Raw genomic sequence first — 18,678 nt, 5'->3', positions numbered from 1 at the left:
ATTTTAGTTTTTAAAAAGCCAATTTTCCAAACATTCAGCAATCAAATTTAAATTTACTGCTAGGAACAAGAGCCTTGGGTCGTGTCCTACCAAAGAACATAATTCAATATTCTACACATGACAATCTGAATAACCTTAAAGCCTCTAATCCCATAACAGGCCACAAATTTTGGCCAGGGAACTAATGATCCTCCTGAGAAAACTGGAAGAAATCCAAGGAAAAGAAATTCCTGTGTCCTCCAAGCTCAGAAATCTCTAATTATGTCAGTATTCTCTGCTTTAGTCCTAGGTCAGATTGCACACATCTAAAATTACCTCTTATAGCTTTCCTCTTAGCGACCTAAACCATTATTAATATAAAATTAACCATCAAAACACTTTCCTCTCAATATGCTGCACACAAACCTCCTCCTGGAACCTCCTCCATCTGGATCCTCCCCAATCAAAAGTATAGGTATTTAACATATACCCAAGGAAGTAATGTAAACATGACCTTGGTTAAATATGTCATCTAAAAACAATTTAGTCAAGGTATGGAGGTAATTAGAGAACCTGAATATTTTTAAGTATTCTGAGCACAGGAACAATTGGCAAAAGGAATTCAGGTATAGACAAAACCCAGAGCCCAGAGCTCTGGGCAAGAAATGAGTTGCTGGTGAACACGTTACACAAGTAACATGAGAAAGCAGAAAATGCAGGTCATACACACACCCCTGACCCAGACCAGCAGGGCGGGCTGCAGCATCAGTATGTAGGAGAAAGATCCCTTATTCCTAAGAATGAAAAAGGCAAAGGCGCCCTATAGAATAAATTAGCATAGAAGGGGCTTTCCCAGCAGTTGAAACTTTCCTTCAGAGCGATTCACCTACTAAAACCAGGGCTTTTGCCCACCACCATTCACCTAGGATCTTGGCTTGCACGCACAGAGGAAGAGGATTCATAAGGGGCACATTCCTTCCCCCCCCCCCTTTTTTTAAAGTCGTTCTTAAAAGATTGCTCTCCACGCCCTAGGCAGGGAAAACGACAAAATTTGGCTCAATTCCAGGCCAGAACCCTACAAATTCAACAGGGATATCACAAGGATACTAGGGCATACGCCACAGGGAGTCCAAGAATGTGAGGTGGGGGTGGCGAAGGTAATATCTTTGGTGTGGGAAAAGCAGCAGCCATCTGAGATAGGAACTGGAAAACCAGAAGGGAGGCGCTCAGGAAGATTATGGAGGGGAGGACTGGGCCCCCACGAGCGATCAGAGTTGTCACAAGGCCGCAAGAACAGGGGTGGAGGTGGGGGCTCAGGGACAGAAAAAAAAGTATGTGTATTTTGAGAGCAGGGTTGAGGCCTCTCCTGAAAGGGGTATAAATGTGGAGTAGGCAGTACCCAAGAAAAAAGGGGAGACCAGAGTAGGGGGAGGGGAAGAGTCCTGACCCAGGGAAGACATTAAAAAAGATAGTGGGGTCGACTAGATTAAGAGGAGCCTTTCTCTCTGGGCAAGAGGGGTGCAATGGTGTGTAAAGGTAGCCGAGAAGACGAAAAGGGCAAGCATCTTCCTGCTAGCAGCCTGGGAAGGCCCAGGCCCACGACCCCGAGGAGAGGGAACGCAGGGAGAGTGAGGTGACCCTTCTTCCCCCGGGGCCCGGTCGTGTGGTTCGGTGTCTCTTTTCTGTTGGACCCTTACCTTGACCCAGGCGCTGCCGGGGCCTGGGCCCGGGCTGCGGCGCACGGCACTCCCGGGAGGCAGCGAGACTCGAGTTAGGCCCAACGCGGCGCCACGGCGTTTCCTGGCCGGGAATGGCCCGTACCCGTGAGGTGGGGGTGGGGGGCAGAAAAGGCGGAGCGAGCCCAAGGCGGGGAGGGGGAGGGCCAGGGGCGGAGGGGGGCCGGCACTACTGTGTTGGCGGACTGGCGGGACTAGGGCTGCGTGAGTCTCTGAGCGCAGGCGGGCGGCGGCCGCCCCTCCCCCGGCGGCGGCAGCGGCGGCAGCAGCGGCAGCTCACTCAGCCCGCTGCCCGAGCGGAAACGCCACTGACCGCACGGGGATTCCCAGTGCCGGCGCCAGGGGCACGCGGGACACGCCCCCTCCCGCCGCGCCATTGGCCTCTCCGCCCACCGCCCCACACTTATTGGCCAGCTCGCCGCCAATCAGGGGTGGCTGCCGGGGCCGCCTAAAGAAGAGGCTGTGCTCTGGGGCTCCGGCTCCTCAGAGAGCCTCGGCTAGGTAGGGGATCGGGACTCTGGCGGGAGGGTTGCCCGGCGCGTTTGCGGGGACGGGCGGCCGCGGTGGGCCCTCCGAGCACGGTGGAACCGCTTTGTGGGAGAGCTGGGTACGATTCGTTACGCTGAAAGGGGCAAGCGGGTGGTGGTCAGGAATGCGGTCCGCCCTGCAGCAACCGGAGGGGGAGGGAGAGGGGATCGGAAAAGCCTCCACCGGACGCGGCCATGGCTCCCACGGGGGGCGGAGTAGCGCTTCCGGTCGACGTCTCGTCGCTGATTGGCTGCTTCTCCTCCCGCCGTGTGTGAAAACACAAATGGCGTGTTTTGGTTGGAGTGAGGCGCCTGTCAGTTAACGGCGGTCGGAGTGCGCAGCCGCTGGCAGTCTCGCTTGCCCACTGGGTGGGGCGGGAGGTAGGTGGGGTGAGGAGAGCTGGACGTGCGGGCGCGGTCGGCCTCTGGCGGGGCGGGGGAGGGGAGGGGAGGGAGGGTCAGCAAAAGTGGCTCGCGCGCGAGCTGCCTCCCACCCTCCCCTTCCTTTGGGGGAGTCGTTTTACCCGCCGCCGGCCTGGCCTCGTCGTCTGATTGGCTCTCGGGGCCCAGAAAACTGGCCTTTGCAATTGGCCTACATTCATGCAAGTTCAGTCCATACGCTGGCTGGCGGGGGCGGCAGGGAGGCGCTCACAGGTTCCGGCCCGCGCCGCAGAGTCTGGCTCCGCGCCCCTGCGCAACGTGGCAGGAAACGCGCGCCGGGGGCGGGGACGGGCAGTCGGTCTGTGCGGCGGGGCGGGTGCAAGCGCGATTCCTCCTTGAGTTGTAGCCCACAGAGGGGCGTACTGTGCCAGACCTACATCGCGCACTCCGGGGAGTGGAGGAAGGAGCGGGGCTGTTTTGGAGGCAGGAAGTGCTTGTTCTCCAAAAGTCGGCCTGAGTTGTTATTAATAAGGGAGCTGCAATGGTGTAGGCGGAGAGAAGGCCGCACCCTTCTTCGAAGGGGGAGGGGAATGTTGCAATACCTTTCTGGGAGTTCTCTGCTGCCTCCTGTCTTCTGAGGACCGCCCTGGGCCTGAAAGGCTCCCTTCCCCCTCTTCCCTCGTGATCTGCAACTCGAGTCTTTCTGGAAGATGGGCGGGAGTCTTCTGGCCAGGCTTAAAGGCTAACCTGGTGTGTGGGCGTTGTCCTGCCGGGCTGTTGAATGGGTGTAAAAGTGGAGGGGCAAGACTTCCCTCAGATTTTCGGTTTTGTCGGGAAGTATTGTAATAGGGGCAAATTAGGAAAATGGGAGACTAGGCAAGTCACCTGGGTTTTTATGCAGCAAAACTACAGGTTATTATTGCTTGTGATCCGCCTTGGAGTATTTTTCACCGAGGTAGATTAAAGACATGCTCACCTGAGTTTTAAACTCTCCCACTTGAGATCCTTGCTACAGTATGAACTTACGGTGTCACAAGTTAGAAATATATAGCCAGAATTTTAAGCATTTTAAAAGAACCCAGTACTTCATGCCCATTTCTCCCGCTCCTCCTACGGCCTTATCAAAAGGTAGTTAGTTCAGCACACATTTTATTTAGCCCCATTTTCATTTGTTGTACTGGCTTATCCAATCCCTAGACAGAGCACTGGCATTCTCCCTCTCCTGATCTTAGAAGTCTGATGACTCATGAAACCAGACAGATTAGTTACATACACCACAAATGGAGGCTGTAGCTCGGGCCTGAACACTGCAGTTCTTTTATAACTCCTTAGTACACTTTGTTGATTCTTTGCCTTGATCCTTGATTATCAATTTCTATCACCACCCCTCTCAGGTTGTGTTCCACACTTGGGCCTATTCAAAGTCCAAAGAACTTTACAACAATAGACGTATTGAGAATACAACCTAAAGCTCAGCTTTCCACTCCCATGAATGCTTCTCTTCCTTTTCTCCATTTATAAACTGAGCTACTAACTATTAATGGTTTCCAGGTGGATGTTTCCTTCCCCAATATTGCCTGATGTATCTTACATATTGCCAGGCTGAGATTGTCTTAAGGGTGTATTTCATTTTTTCCTGTGTACACACTTATTTCTTGAGCTACGTGGAATTGACTACTGCTTACTAGAATTTTGTTGTACACATCTGTAAAAGGTAGTTCCTTCTGGAATGCAAAGCTCAGATGTTTGTTGTCTTTCCTGACCTAAGGTCCTGTGAGCCTGTATTTGTTTCTATTTAAGCAGTGCTTTCCCTTGGACTGGCTTGATTCATGGCACTATTCGTGTTATTGCTGGTTTAAATGTGATTTTGCGAAGCTTCTTCAGGACCTATACTTTTGTTTGACTTGTAGCCAGACACAAATAAAATGGAGTAAGCAACGAAAATGTATTTGTGAAGCTTGCTTTTTAGGTTGTTGTGTTGTGCCTGTGCTCTATAAAGAATACTATCTAGTAGAATTTGCTGTAGCAATGGGATACTTTGTATTGTTCCAATATGGTAGCCAATAATCTAATTACTCTTTAAGCACTAGACATGCTACCAAGGAACTAATTTTTATTTGAAGTGTAACCGTGGACAGAGGAGCCATTACTGCAGACTTGGGGGTAATAGAAGAACAATGCAGACTTTAATGGTTTTTCTCTTACACTAAAATTGAACCTCTCATAGCCTATTTAAACTACTTGTTTTACTTAATTTTTGTGCTTCATCTATACTATGCTGAAAGCTAAGTCTGCAGCCATTACTAAATATGAAAACAAGTACTGATTAATTTGGATTTCAAAAATTTAGGGTCAGAGTTTAGCCAGCCAGTGGTGGTGCTTGCCTTTATGCCTTTAATCCCAGCACTCTGGAGGTAGAGACAGGCCTGGATAGATCAAGTTCTATCTAGGACAGCCAGGGATACACAGGGAAACACTTTTGGGGGGGGGGGGGGGAGAAGAAGTAAAAAATGTAGGGAGCTGAGATTTTATAAAATTGAAGCAATCCCCATGAGCCGCCATGGAATTTGGCTAAATCTGCCTACCTTTCTGAGGTCTGGGTATTCTTTTTCTGTCTCTGCTGCTGGTCAACTTAATTGGCTCTTTTGACACTTTGGGCTTCTTTAATGCCTCTTTCCCACCACGTGGCCTCATGTTTGCCACGTGTCTAACTTCCCATGGCTTCAGAGGCGTAGCTTTTTGCCTTCAAGGGCAGCTACTGAGATTTGTCCTTTAATTTTTTTTTTAAAATGGGTCATATAATAAAATAGTTAGGAGGAGTGAGGTGGGACTAATGTTAAATGAGTCCCTCCCCTGTAAAAGAGCTATTCAGGCTTTTTGTTTTCTACTTAACATTTTTTTTTAAAATATGGTATGTTTAGGACCAGGATCTGTTGCATTGTTTAATTGGATTTTCTAGTCTCAAACCCAAAGAATCCAAATTCTGGACAGCCAAGGTCAGATTAAAAAATTCTGTCTTTTCATGTTAATTTGCTTACTGTGGATATATATTAAAAACAAACCAAAAAAACCAATAGTTTCAAATACTTTTCCTGAGGCAAGGTCTTACTAAGTCTCTGGCTGGCCTGCAACTAGATATGTAAAGTTCTGCCTGCTTTTGTCTCCTGAGTACTGAGGTTAAAAGTGTGGCTAGAAGTACTGCTCAGCCTGAACTGTTTTTTCTTTCCTCTTAAACAACCAATAACAAACCCAGAGTGAAAGGGAAAAACAAAATGTAGTAATACTTTTGGAACTTGCAGGTCAGATTCTTTTAAAGGGGATATATTAAGGGGGCTTGGGTAATAATTGGTAAAATGTTTGTGTTTCAAGCAAGGAAAACTTGAATTATATCACCACAGCCCACATTTTTAAAAAGCCAGGCCTGTTAGAGCATGTTTGAAGGATCTCTAGGACTTGCTGTCCACACAAGCCCAGTTACTTGGCAGGCTCCAGGTGAGTGAGAACATATCTCAAAAAACAAGGCAGACAACTAAGAAACTACAGTTAAGGTTGCCTGTCTTTAAACCATCTGCATACACACAGGGATATAAAAATATTCCAAATAATATTTAAGTTTCTCCCATCAAATTGGGACATGGATTTCTCTAGTTAATAAGCAGAGTTGGAAACTAAACAAATGGTGGTTTTGTGATTTGTGAAAATAAGTTTTCAGGTGATAGTTAAAGCCCATGAAATACAAACAAAGCTCCTATTGTAAGGTCTCCTGGTTTATATACTCAGAAGCACTTCCTTGGGTTTCCCTGCACTAACCATTGCAGCTATCCTGATCCTGTGCTAGGCTTACCTTGGGCTGATTATTGTTTAAATAAACTTAGTTTCCTACCAGGTGATGCCATATGATTTCAGTACTTATGGCAAAAACTTGTTATATATGTTAAACATTTGTACTTAATGTGAAAGTTAGGTGTGAGTTGTTCTTAATATTCAAAATTTGAGCTAGATAAGGCATTTACTTGTCATGTTTGGTGGAACTGTATAATTATGGTTTGCAACTGTTGGTCTAGAATGACAATTGGGCACAAGGGCTACTTTGACCTAGCAACCCTAACTATAGAGCACCTTCTTACTGGGTCACAAGTCTAGGAGTCAAGCATTTGACCTTAAAGTTGAGACAGTTTGCTAGCCTAGTGCATACTAGTTTTTATGTCGGAGAACATATATTCAGGACTGTATTTGAGTGGGTTAAGGAATTGACTCTGATTAGCCCTGCTAGTGAGCATGGAGTGGCCTTTAGGCTTGAATTGGAGATACTTGTGTTTTCTTGGATATTATAGACTCATTTTCCCCACCTTGTTCAAGTAATGCTGGCCTATTGAAAAAAAAAAAAAAAAAGAAGCCCTCTTTTATTGCCCCCTTTTTTTTTTACATATTAATTTGTTCAAAGAAATACTTGTTTGGATCTCCTTTTGACAATAGCAACATGTCTTCATATTTATAAAGTTGAGTATTTTGTTACATAACCAATACTAACTCCACTGGGTGGATTTTTAATTCACTCAGTAGCCTTTAGTGGGCTTTATTGGCCCTTCATTAAAATCTCATGAAGTACTATTCACCCTAACAGAGGCTGTTGGTACCAGTGGCACTTAAGCAACTTCCTATGGATATACTAGCAGACTGAGGGCTAGGGATAGAAACTAGTCTAGTGTTTGGTATACTTACCAGCTTTATTCTGATAGAAATATTATTTTAAGAGATCTAGAGTGTACTATAAGGTTGGTGGTAAGTTTATAGGAACTTGAAATTGGAGTGACTACTCAATTTCTCTGAGGGGAGAATTAAAAATTTTGACCAAGTGTTGAGCTACTGAGAATGGTCTCAAAACATCACTTCTTAAGGAATCTTCACTGATTGCCCTCAACCCTATACAACATTTGGTCCCGCTTAAATGTTGTCATGGCTTTTAAAAATCTTATTTAAGAATAGTAATTGTGTAATTATTGTTTTTCCTCTTTTAGATTGTTCCTTGAGGACAGGACAGTGCTTGTTTAAAGCTGTGTTCCTACTGTGTGAGCAGCAACAGGTCTTCAAGATCAACACGATATTCATAATCCCAAGATGTTGCCTTTTACATTCTCAAAAGCAAGCAGAGGCACGATGGTCAGTGACAATACCGTCACTATGTTAAATACTGCTGTGCAGTTTGGATTTTTCTAAGGTAGTTTAGATAGGACATGTGTTTTGTATGAATTACATCTTCCATAATCCATGTTATGCAATTATCATTTTTAAGTCTTGTAAGCGTCATACATGAGGATAAAGGTGTTTTACTGTCATAAAATGTTTTGAACATTTCCCCCTTAAGATGCTTAGTTGTTTCATTAACACTGTTTGTTTTAAGATGATATATAAAACTGACATGTGGAAGTGATTGTCCACAAACTTTTAAGAAAGTGTACTGTCTTTAAAGAGAGTTTAATATGGCATGTCTTCTGCAACATACTAACTTTAAATAGTGTTGGCACCAGCAATATCATGTAGTCATTTTGAAAGGAGTCATTCCAGTGAGTGTCAAGATTGTTTTGAATGTTATTAAACATTTTCAATGCAGATTTTTTTCATGTTTTGTGAAACAAAACTGTCAGAAGCTTTGAACTAGAAATTAAAAAGCTGAAGTATTTCAGAAGGGAAACAACCTACTTGCTTGCTGTATTAGTTGGAGAAAAGTATAACAGCTAAGAAAATTTAAAACCATAGAGTTGACATTGCTGAGTATCTGCCAGATGAAAAGAAATGCTCAGAGTGGTTCTTTTGAGCAATATTATATTGAGCTTGTTATATTAAAATTTTTCCCACAGATATAAACTCTAATCTATAATTCATAGATGTATGTTACAAATGGATGAAGCTTACAAATGTGGCTGGACTTGTCACTGTGCTTGTATTTATTTATGTGAAAGCTTGGCAATAAACATGTCCTAAAATAGTCAAAGTGTGGAATGACTTTTTAATCTATTGGTTTCTCCAGAACAATTATGTTGACATTTGCCCTAATGGTGAAAAATAAAGTGGGTAATGCCTTGGCACTGCTCATTGGCACTCATTTGTGCCAATGAGCACAAATTTGTGGTGTAAACAAAAGAGGGGGGCATGCACTTACACTTTAAAATATCCTTCTGAAAGACTGACAAGTTTGGGTCTTCACAGTTGGAGTTGGGCATCCCTTTTGTCGGGAAGGGAGGGAAGCTGGCCTATTACCTGTAAATCGGTGACAGGTGTGATTAAATTTAAACTTTGAGGTAAAATTGAAGGAACTTGTACATGGTTAGGAGTGTGACAATTTGGACTCTAGATTTGGTCATAACAAAATGTACCTGGACCAACTTCTGGAAGATGTATAAAATAACTCCATGATACATTGCTTTCCAGTTGACCAATACCTACCCCCTATCAATTAAATACAGAAGATGAAAACCATCTGGGCCTTTTAACCCAGAAATTCAGTTTCACTGAGCTACATCCCTGGTTTAGTCTTGAAAACAGGACCCCCCCCCCCCCAAAAAAAAAAAAAAAATCTTAAATCTGATGTTAGTGTTTCAAAATTTTAGGAATAGATAAGAATTAGAAGGTTTAGCCGGGCGGTGGTGGCGCATGCCTTTAATCCCAGCACTTGGGAGGCAGAGGCAGGTGGATTTCTGGGTTCGAGGCCAGCCTGGTCTACAGAGTGAGTTCCGGGACAGCCAGGGCTACACAGAAACCCTGTCTCGAAAAACAAAAAAAAAAAAAAAAAAAAAAAGGAAGGTTTTAAATTTTGAAAAATGGTTTCTCTACAAAGATGTACATGGCAAACAATGACTCCTAAAGAGTCTAGAAGGCTGGACTGGAGGTTTTATTTGAGAAAAGTATGTATTGCTTTAAGTGGGTCACAGAAGGCAGGTAGGAAGAACTTGGACTAAAACTGGTGTTTTAAGTGGCTAACATCTTCATAACTGATGAGTAAGACCTTTACCCTGATGCAAAAACCAAACAAGAAAACCAAACAAAAAAATAAAACTGAAAGGTGATAATGGAACCTAGGCTGCTATAGAGGAGGACTTGACTTCACATCTCATCACCCACACCAGTCAGCTCATAGACTGCCAATAACTCCAGCTTCCAGCCTCTACAGGCACCTGTACTGATACACATACCTGCACACAAACACAATTTAAAAATAAGCTTTTCACCTGGTATGGTATTGCATGTCTTTAATTCCCAAAACTTGGGAGGCAGAAGCCAGCCAGGGCTATTTGACGAAACCTTGTCTAGTGGAAAAACTTCATAGCTTATTTCCTATTCTAGTAACCAGAAAAGCAAAATTTACCAACCAGAGATGAAGATGACAGTGTCTACTATATTTGCAGTGTCTTAAGTCAGTTTTTCTAATGGTGAGCCAAACACAAACCTGGTGTATTAACTTGAGAACTTAGCATATAAAAAGTAGTAGTTCATTTGTTTAGTAAATATTAAATGCTTACTAGCAAAGATTATGAACTTGGTAAACGGGGATGAAACAGACAACCATTGTTGTATATCTTACTGTGATCACCTTGGTTTGAGGTTTAAATGATTTCTTTTGTCAAAGATGAAAATTTAAGTTTATGTTCAATCAATAATGTATTTTGTCAATTGCAAAACTGCCTATCTAGGGTATAAAACCTTTAAAAATTTCATAATCCCAGTTCATTCTCCAGTAAGTAGTTCTGAAAGGCCACTGGCTACAGACTGTGGTTCAATGTGGATTCTGTTCTCAAAGGAAGTACTGTCTGTGTCCTTTGTTCTAAATAGAAACATCACACTGAAAATCTAAGCTGAAAGAAGCCAGATCTCCAAAATAACTTTCCATAAAGCTCAAACAAGGATTGCTTTTAGGAGGCACTGTTAAGGAACTGATAAGTAATAAGGTTATTTCATTTCTCATAGAACTATCTGAGGAAAAATCAGTACAACTAGAGAACAACAGAACGAGCTAGGCAGGAATAACAGGGCTCCCAAGTCTGTTGAGGGCACCAGACCTACATATTGTGTACAAACAGGGAGGTGGGTGATTTTAACTCTTGTGTGGTACCTTAGTAAAACATTTGTCCTGAGTAAGCAGTATAATTTACATTTTCATTTAAAGATACATTAGCTCCTACCACCCCCAAAGACTGTCAAGCCTTCGGGAGTGGGGAGGGCTTTGGAAAAGTAACACTTCCATATACTTAAAGAGAAATTCCTTTAATTAGGCTTGTTGGTCTTATACCTCATCTACTGATGCTTCTACTACTTAGTAATGTCTAAGAGCATCTTACTACACAAAGCATCTTTGCCCTGTTTAGGTTGTATGTATTTATTTTAAAGCAGATGATAAACTAGGTCTTGAGGGATGTTTCTGTTTCTGAAATGATACAAAGAATTTAGATCATAGAACAGTAGGCTGCACAAGCAATACAATATGGCTTAAAGTGTTCTGAAACTTAGAAGCCAAGCAATGTAGGCTTCTAAAGAAAATACCATTACAATCACCTTGCTAACAATAAAGCATTCTGGAGTAGTTAAGCAGTGTAACCTGTAATAAATACTTAGTTACTTTTCTGCTATTCTCCCAAAGCAAGTTCTTTATGCTGACGTTTCCAGTGTTAGGAACTACAAATACTGTTAAGTTGTCTTCATTCTTTTCTTTACCAAGGAGGGTCTCTTTCTCCATCTTGATCTGAAGGATGAACAAAGGCTTGAGGAGTGCGTTTTAGAAGATAAACTGCAGCATGAAGGCCCCCGATGTTCACCCAGACTGTATGGACCTTTCGCCACACATGTCCCATTCCAGATAAGGCCTGGCACACACAAAAAGCATAAGTCATTAGGCTACCAGTCTGCTTCTAAAACAACCTGAAATCTTTCCACTTAGAAGCTATGGGTGATAGTGTGGAAAGCTGACTCAGACGTTAAGAGCACTTGCTGGTTTTAGAGAGGATCTGGGTTCAGTTTCTGGCACATTGTGGCTTACAACTGTAACTCCAATTCTAGGGGCCCATCCAACACCCTCTTCTGTATTCTGTATACACCAGACTTATGTATTGTGTACAAGCAGGGAGGTGAGTGATTTCAACTGTCATGTGTAGTACCTTGGTAAAACACTTCTTGTCCTGAGTGAGCAGTACTGCTCTACCTGTCCCTGGTCGACAGACACGGCTCATTTCCCGAAGGCAAGCTGGATACAGATTCCAATTTCTCTTCTTGGAGCCCATCCTATAAAAGAGGATCAAGTATAAGCTGTTGCAAAAGGTAAATAGGTAGTTTCTTACATGAGACAAGAACAAAATCTAAGGTATGAAGAAGTCATCTTTTAGAGGCCAGAACTTTAGTATTCTATGCCAATGAAGGAAACTGTTAGTTTATAGTGTTTATAGTGTTTTCTATCAGAACACTTTTTTTTAAAACTAACTTATCTCATTGAAGACAAACTACTGAGTAGTAAGCTGTCCCAAGAAGCAAATGCTCCTCAGCCTACAGAGTGGAATAGGACCATGTAATGGCACAATGGGTGAAATGAATTACGGTATGTTTTTCTGACCGAGAAGACAGTATAATGACAAGTGAACTCATGCTATTTATTTAAAAAAGAAAAATCCAATTTCTACCTTTTTCCAAATGGCATATCTGTTACAATAATATCCACAGAAGCAGTTCGCAGTGGGAGGTTGCAGATATCCCACTGAACAGCATCAATGGGCAAACCCCAGGATGTTTTTCTGTGGAGACAAAGGAAAGATATTTCAATATATTCTCCCAGGCTAATGAGATGGCTCAGCAAATAAAGGTAGCGGCTATTAAGCCTCATGACCTGAGCTTGATCTTCAAGGTCCTTGTGGTACAAGGAGAGACCTAAATCTTTCAGTTGGACTTCTAACCTCTACCCTCATGTCCACATACAAATAAGTGCGATAAAAAACATTCTGCAGTCTGAATTTCTAAAGATTGTTTTTCTAAAAAAAAAAAAAAGTTAGGAAGAAATATGTCTGTAACTGAAATACAAGTGTTTTAAATGGTTAAGACTGGTTTTCAAAGGATGTATGGTTAAGAAAGCACCAGGGAAAATGAGTTTACATATTAAAAAAAAAAAAAAAAAAGTGTCTAAAAGGCCAGAGAAATGACCCAGCTGGCAAAGGGGTCTGCCCTACCAGACAAAGGGAATTTGATTTGGACTGACAGGAGAGACCCAACTCCCATAAGTCATCCTCTGACTTCCACACCGTGACACAGCTCCATGGCACTTTTAGGCCCACACACATATATAGATACAAACAGAAAGCCCAATCCAACATCCTTCAAAAGCAAAGCAATTGGAGGATTTAAACAGGCCATGGATACTAATATAGATAACTGGTAATTTAGAAGTTATGGTAATGGCTTTCATGCTTCTTTCAACTCACTTTGTTCTAAATAATTAGTTTTTTTTTTTTTTTTTCCAAGGCAAGGTTTCTCTCTGTAGTTGTGGTTGTACTGAAACTCACTCTATAGACCAGGCTGGCCTTGAACTCAGATCCATCTGCCACTGCCTCTGGAATAAAGGCATGCGCCTTATCTAAATAATAAAACCTATACAATACTGTACCATTTTAGAAAAGGGCACAAAAAATAATGAACAAAAAAGGAGAAATAAAATTGCAATAAAGTATGGAAATGGTCGTTAAACTTACCCATCTTTAATCTGGCTCTTAATCAAGAGAGATGAGATGTTATTTGCTGCTCTGTTCACTGCCAGTGGGTTGTTGTCCCCAGCAATATGGTAACAGTGAGACCATTCAGTAGCCCCCTATGAGACAGGAGTGTTGATTAAACATGCCACAAGAGAAAAGGGAAAGTCAATATGTATGGCCAACTCTCAGGAACATGGCAATCTGTGCCATTCATTTCCTTGACAGAAATGACCTCCCTGTTCTTTTGCCTGCTGAACTTTCACCCACTAGAAATGTGGCTCCAATGTCAACCACCATGACATCAATGTCAGCCCTAGAAGCACTTTGTACACCTCTGTTGCTGACTTAGCCCATTTTAAACTATGTCTATCACCTCTGCCTTCCAAGTAATCCAGGAATTCCTTCCAGATAGGTCTAGTATTTTATTCTATCCCTACCCAGCAATGGCTGGCACATAAAAGGGACTGCATTCCCTTAATTAACATGATTTTTAAAAATTTACCAAACTAACCAGATATATGCTGTCTTGGATTGTGAGTTTAGCTTTTAAAAGATAACCACCATATCTCTGAAAAGATTTTGTAGTTAAGTAAAAAGGTCAGTAGCATATAAATGCCAAGCAGTGACTTATTTGTGAAATGAAGTGACATACTCTGGTACAGTTTCTGCCACAAAGACATGCATGCATGAATACAGAACTTCATAATTGTATTTTGCCCAAATCCTTAAGGGTGATGACATTCTGGTTTATTACTCCAAAATGACTGCAAACAAAAGCAATGTTCAAGTATGCCAAAACTGAGTGTGCAGGAATACAGAGAACCCACAGAGTAAAAGTTCTCAGGTGATTTGTGCTTGCCAACCTTTTGTTATTTTATTTTACTGTTTAGTCCAGTATGGATTTCCTGCCTCAGGCTATATTCACTGTACTTATAAAGTTCAGTGTATTCTAGGACAGGTACTAGATACTTTAGTGGACACATCTGTACACAGACCCCTCACAGTTTCCATCATGTCTGCTGAAGTTTCTACTTTGGTTCTCATGCCTACTTTTACATGGCAATGGCTCAGTCTGGTTTTCCCTCTTTTTATTCTGATGTCTACTTTGATTGCATGTTTCTTGATCCATGGTCACTTTACCTGCCGTTTCGTAGGTAAGTCATGGTTTAATGATGGAGAACTAGTTGTGTTTCCAGATCTCTTGACTGTGGTAACTCAGCTCCCTGTGCAGATCTCAGGCAGTAGTCACCCCTAGCCATCACCAGTGGGACATTTAAACTATCTGCATTTTCCTCTTGGATTTTAACTCCTGATCAAAGTCAGACCATATATTTTCTAATTACACTCTGGATTATTTTTCCCTTTGTGGGTTGCTTTGGGCTTGCTCAATTGTCCAAGTTCTGCCCACTCAACCCAATCTGTGGAACTTCTGTGAAGTTTCTTTTCCCTGGCTTTTGGTATAGTCTAGAATATTTCACTGTGTTAAACACAAAAACTTGAAGTGACTTTACTGTGAGCTCCTGTATGGTCCCTTACACAAGTGATGTGGTTCAATCTTGAAGGTTCTCTACCTTTTCCACTGTGTATTGTGGCTCATGCCTGTAATACCAGCACTTGGGAGAGGCTCAGATAGTAGGACTATCATGAATTCAAGGTGAGCCTGTGCTACACACCAAAACCCTGCCTCAAAAGGGTTAAAGGAAGAAAGAAGAAAGAAAGAAAGAAAGAAAGAAAGAAAGAAAGAAAGAAAGAAAAAGAAAACATCTTCCCATTTCTTATTTTGCCTTCTGTTAATTTTTTGTTTTTGTTTTGGTGACTGGATTTCTCTGTGTAGCTCTAGCTATCCTGGAACTCAAAAGAGATCTGCCTGCCTCTGCCTCATTGGGTACTGGGATTAAAGGTATGTGCCACCACCACCACCCAGTATCTTCTGTAGTTTTTTATGAGTACTGTAGCAATTCTGAAAATTATTAATGGTCACTGGGTATGTAGCCTTGTCAGATTTCCTAAAATATGTTGAAAAAAAAGGAAGAGTAAAAACCACCAGGTAGTTTGTGCCCTAGAGGAGATGGGTGAATCTCTGTGAGTTTGAGGCCAACCAGGGCTACATAGTGAGACCCTGTCTCAAAACAAACATAAAGAATACTCATAGGTATTCTTATGGGTTTGTTTCTATTTTTGTTTTGCAGTGCTGGAGATCAAGCCCAAGATATCTGTCTGGCAAGCCAGGCAGGTGCCTTAGCACTGAGCTGCACTGTGGTTTCTCCTTTTCATAACTAAACTTGTTCACTCCAGGAACATCTAATTATGTGAAGGTTGGTGATCCCTTCAGTTATCCTCTGCTGTTCAATCTAGTACCTCATCCATTTGATACAGGGAAGGAAAAAAAAAAGGCTTATCAGTTTGTCATTCTCAGCTCCTTTGTGATCCAGAAAAGATTTCACTATGATAATCATATGGCACTTGGCTGTTTGAAAGAAATGGTTGAAATGCTTTGATAGAAAAGTTTTAACCTGACTATGAGAATTTTTTTTCAAACTTTTGGGTTTTTTCTCATTGGATCCAATTTGCCCACTGGGTCTAGAACATTTTGAATAGATCGCTTGCTTATGTGAAAATAAAAAGGTGTTGTTACCTCTATTGGTATTGCCCCAGTTCCACACATTGGATCCACTATTACATCAGTAGGTTTAGGTTCACAGAGCCTGGAAAGAGAAAACAGTTCAGCACATGTGAAAATCAACCAAGAACTAAGGCTTTCACAGCAGAAACTCCTGAAGGTTAGGATCACGAGCCTTCAAGCATAGGGTCAGCACACTGGCATGAAGGGTCAGCAATTTACCGTTAGAAAGTCAGCCTGGGGCTGGCACTCAGTAGCAGCACGACTCACCTATGAGTACAATGCTTTTGGGGGTTGGCAGAGAAAGAGAGAGATGAGGGAGGAAGATTTTTAGTGGACATCTGCTGACAACCATTTAGTATCCTTTGATTTTGGATTTAACTGTGGAGATACAGTCCTTAACATAAAATAACTGCTTTAACTTTATTCACTTGTTATTTCACTGAATGCTTTAAACAATCCTATAACCATTTAACAGACAAAATGATGCAAAGAAACATTTTTCCTAGGACAAAATAAGGAGAGTGCAGACTACAGGTCCACTGTGAATAGCTCTAAATGTTACTTACCAGTCCTCAGGTCACTAAGAGTCATCTGATTAAATCTGTTCTATTCTGTTTGAGACCCTGCACCATGCATGTGAATGATCTCCCTCATAAGACAGATTCTTGGGCAAGCCTGTAATGCCAGTCATTGTTAATGGGCCACGATTGGGCACTTGATCAAATTATGTCACTCAAATCCTCTTAGGAATGTGGACTAAAGAGCAAGTAGCTCTGGGTTGTTTGACCCAGTCATGTGCAACCGGAGGTACATGCATCTAAATGACGGGCAGCCATGTGCACAGGTGAGCTAAGCAAGAACACATAGTTTTCAGGAGACAGGAAAGCAGTCCTCTGCATTTTCTATCACCTAGTTTGTACACTTACTAATTTTTAGTCTTTATGTATATGGATGTATTGCTTACATGTATATCTGCATCACATGTGAGCATTGCCTGTCAAAGCAAGAAGAGCGCATCTGATCCCTTGAGGCAAGTTATTAACAATTGTGAGCCACCATGTCAGTGCTAGGAATTGAACCCAGGTTTTCTGGAAGAACAGCCATCTCTCTAGTTTCTACCTTTCTTGAGATGCTTTCAAGGGTTTTTGTGGCTCTCGTATGATCTTTGCTCATCTCTCTAACCACCGTAATCCTCAGCATATTATCACTTCATGTGTACGTGTGCATGTGTATGTACACTTGTATCTGCCAACATGCATGTGAAGGCCAAAAATCTGAAATCAACATTGGGCATCCCCACCCCTATGCCTCTTGTTTTGATTTTTTGAGAGAGGGTCTCTACAGAGCCCTGGCCATCCTGGAACTCACTATGTAGGCCATGCTGGCCTAGAATTCACAGAACTCTACCCACCTCTGCCTCCTAACTGCTGAGATTAAAGGTATGTGCCACCACACTCAGCTGGGCACCTTTCTCAATTGCTCTTTACCTCATAACCTGGAGCTCACAAATTCAGTTATAGTAGCTGGCCAGAAAGCCCCAGGTATCCTGTCTCAGCCTCCTCAGTGCTAGGATTACTGACAATAGTGATGTGGAAGGCTGGGTTCAGGCTTGTGCAGAAATTGCACTAGGTTATCTCTTCAGCCAAACCATTACTTTTTTATTCTATTTAGTTTTTTAATACTAGCACTCAAATAACTCTTTGTATGATGGTTTCTATAATCATAGTTGGAGGCAGATAAGAAATGTCATTTAGTGAATGAAGCTTAGAAGTGTTTCTCTTAAATTTTCTGTTACTAACCTAATGTGCCCCAATTGTGAGGGACTATGAGACCACACATGATCACGACAAAAGCAGCAGAAAATGAAAAGGAAGAAAATGTAATTATATAGCGCACTAGAACATGCCAGGACTGTACAGAGTAAGATAGCCTGTCTATGTTTCTGCATTTAGTCCTCAGGAACAAAACTTTTTAATAGAAATTTTTATTTTTTATTTATACATATGTGTTAGTATCTCTGTGTTCACATAGACAGGCCGGAAGAGGATATTGGAAGAGGGTATGGAGCTGGAATTAAAGTCGGTTGTACGCTGCCAGACATGGGAGCCTAGAATTGAGCTCTGGTCATCTGGAAAAACAGCACAAACTATTAACTGTTGAGCCATCTCTATATCCCCAAAGTCAGTTACCACTTTTTTTTTTTTAAAGTATGTATATGTGTGGGTGGAATTTTTAAAGTATGTATATGTGCTGGTGCCTACAGAAGACAGATGTTGAATACCTTGGAGCTGAAGTTGCAGGTCGCTGTTATCTACCAACCTGAATGCTAGGAACCAAACTCAGGTCCTCTGCAAGAGCAGCATGCATTCTTAAACCTCTGAGCCGTCTCCCTAGCATGAGTAAACCTTTTCTTCTTTTTCTTTTGTGTTCATATGGAACACTCCACAAACCTGTCTGTCATCTTAATGAAGGCCGTGCTAATCTTCTCTGAGTTGCTTTAGTTTTAGTGTACATGCTGCCACATTGAGCACATGAATAATCTTTGGTGTCCCATGTCAAGCCCATTTTGCAGTATTGAAATCTCAAGTGTGTGTGTGTTGGGGGGGGAGGGAGGGGAGGACTTATTTGAGAAAGAAAACAGCAAGAACATAAGACTGACAACAGTGGCAGGCTGCTTGCCTTGCACTTCTCAAAGTCCCAATATGATCACC

General features: G+C 42.2%; 2 protein-coding genes and 1 long non-coding RNA gene across 9 annotated transcripts in view; 1 reads left to right on the top strand and 2 right to left on the bottom strand.

The window, feature by feature from the left end:
- Setd5 (SET domain containing 5) overlaps positions 1 to 1,861 on the bottom strand; it is a 76,200-nt gene extending 74,339 nt beyond the window's left edge. For both annotated transcript variants that reach the window (XM_034511230.2, XM_034511232.2), the window contains exon 1: positions 1,677 to 1,861. The gene's annotated coding sequence lies outside the window, so the exon portion shown is untranslated. The remainder of the gene's footprint in view (positions 1 to 1,676) is intronic.
- Positions 1,862 to 2,067: 206 nt separating this feature from the next.
- LOC143443500 (uncharacterized) lies at positions 2,068 to 8,609 on the top strand. The gene is made up of 2 exons (XR_013112560.1): positions 2,068 to 2,216; positions 7,642 to 8,609. It is a non-coding gene; the product is annotated as an uncharacterized LOC143443500 (long non-coding RNA).
- Positions 8,610 to 10,866: 2,257 nt separating this feature from the next.
- The window catches only part of Thumpd3 (THUMP domain 3 tRNA guanosine methyltransferase), a 28,746-nt gene continuing 20,934 nt past the window's right edge, over positions 10,867 to 18,678 (bottom strand). For all 6 annotated transcript variants that reach the window (XM_076940224.1, XM_076940225.1, XM_076940226.1 and 3 more), the window contains exons 6-10: positions 15,980 to 16,049; positions 13,345 to 13,460; positions 12,286 to 12,396; positions 11,770 to 11,893; positions 10,867 to 11,478 (exon numbers count right to left, since the gene is read on the bottom strand). In XM_076940224.1, the coding sequence (XP_076796339.1) occupies positions 11,326 to 11,478; positions 11,770 to 11,893; positions 12,286 to 12,396; positions 13,345 to 13,460; positions 15,980 to 16,049 (574 nt within the window). In that variant the 3' untranslated portion in view covers positions 10,867 to 11,325. The remainder of the gene's footprint in view (positions 11,479 to 11,769; positions 11,894 to 12,285; positions 12,397 to 13,344; positions 13,461 to 15,979; positions 16,050 to 18,678) is intronic.

The sequence above is a fragment of the Arvicanthis niloticus genome, chromosome 9 (genome assembly GCF_011762505.2).
Source record: "Arvicanthis niloticus isolate mArvNil1 chromosome 9, mArvNil1.pat.X, whole genome shotgun sequence".
Lineage (NCBI taxonomy): Eukaryota > Metazoa > Chordata > Mammalia > Rodentia > Muridae > Arvicanthis > Arvicanthis niloticus.
This window is presented reverse-complemented; position numbering and strand designations above follow the sequence as displayed.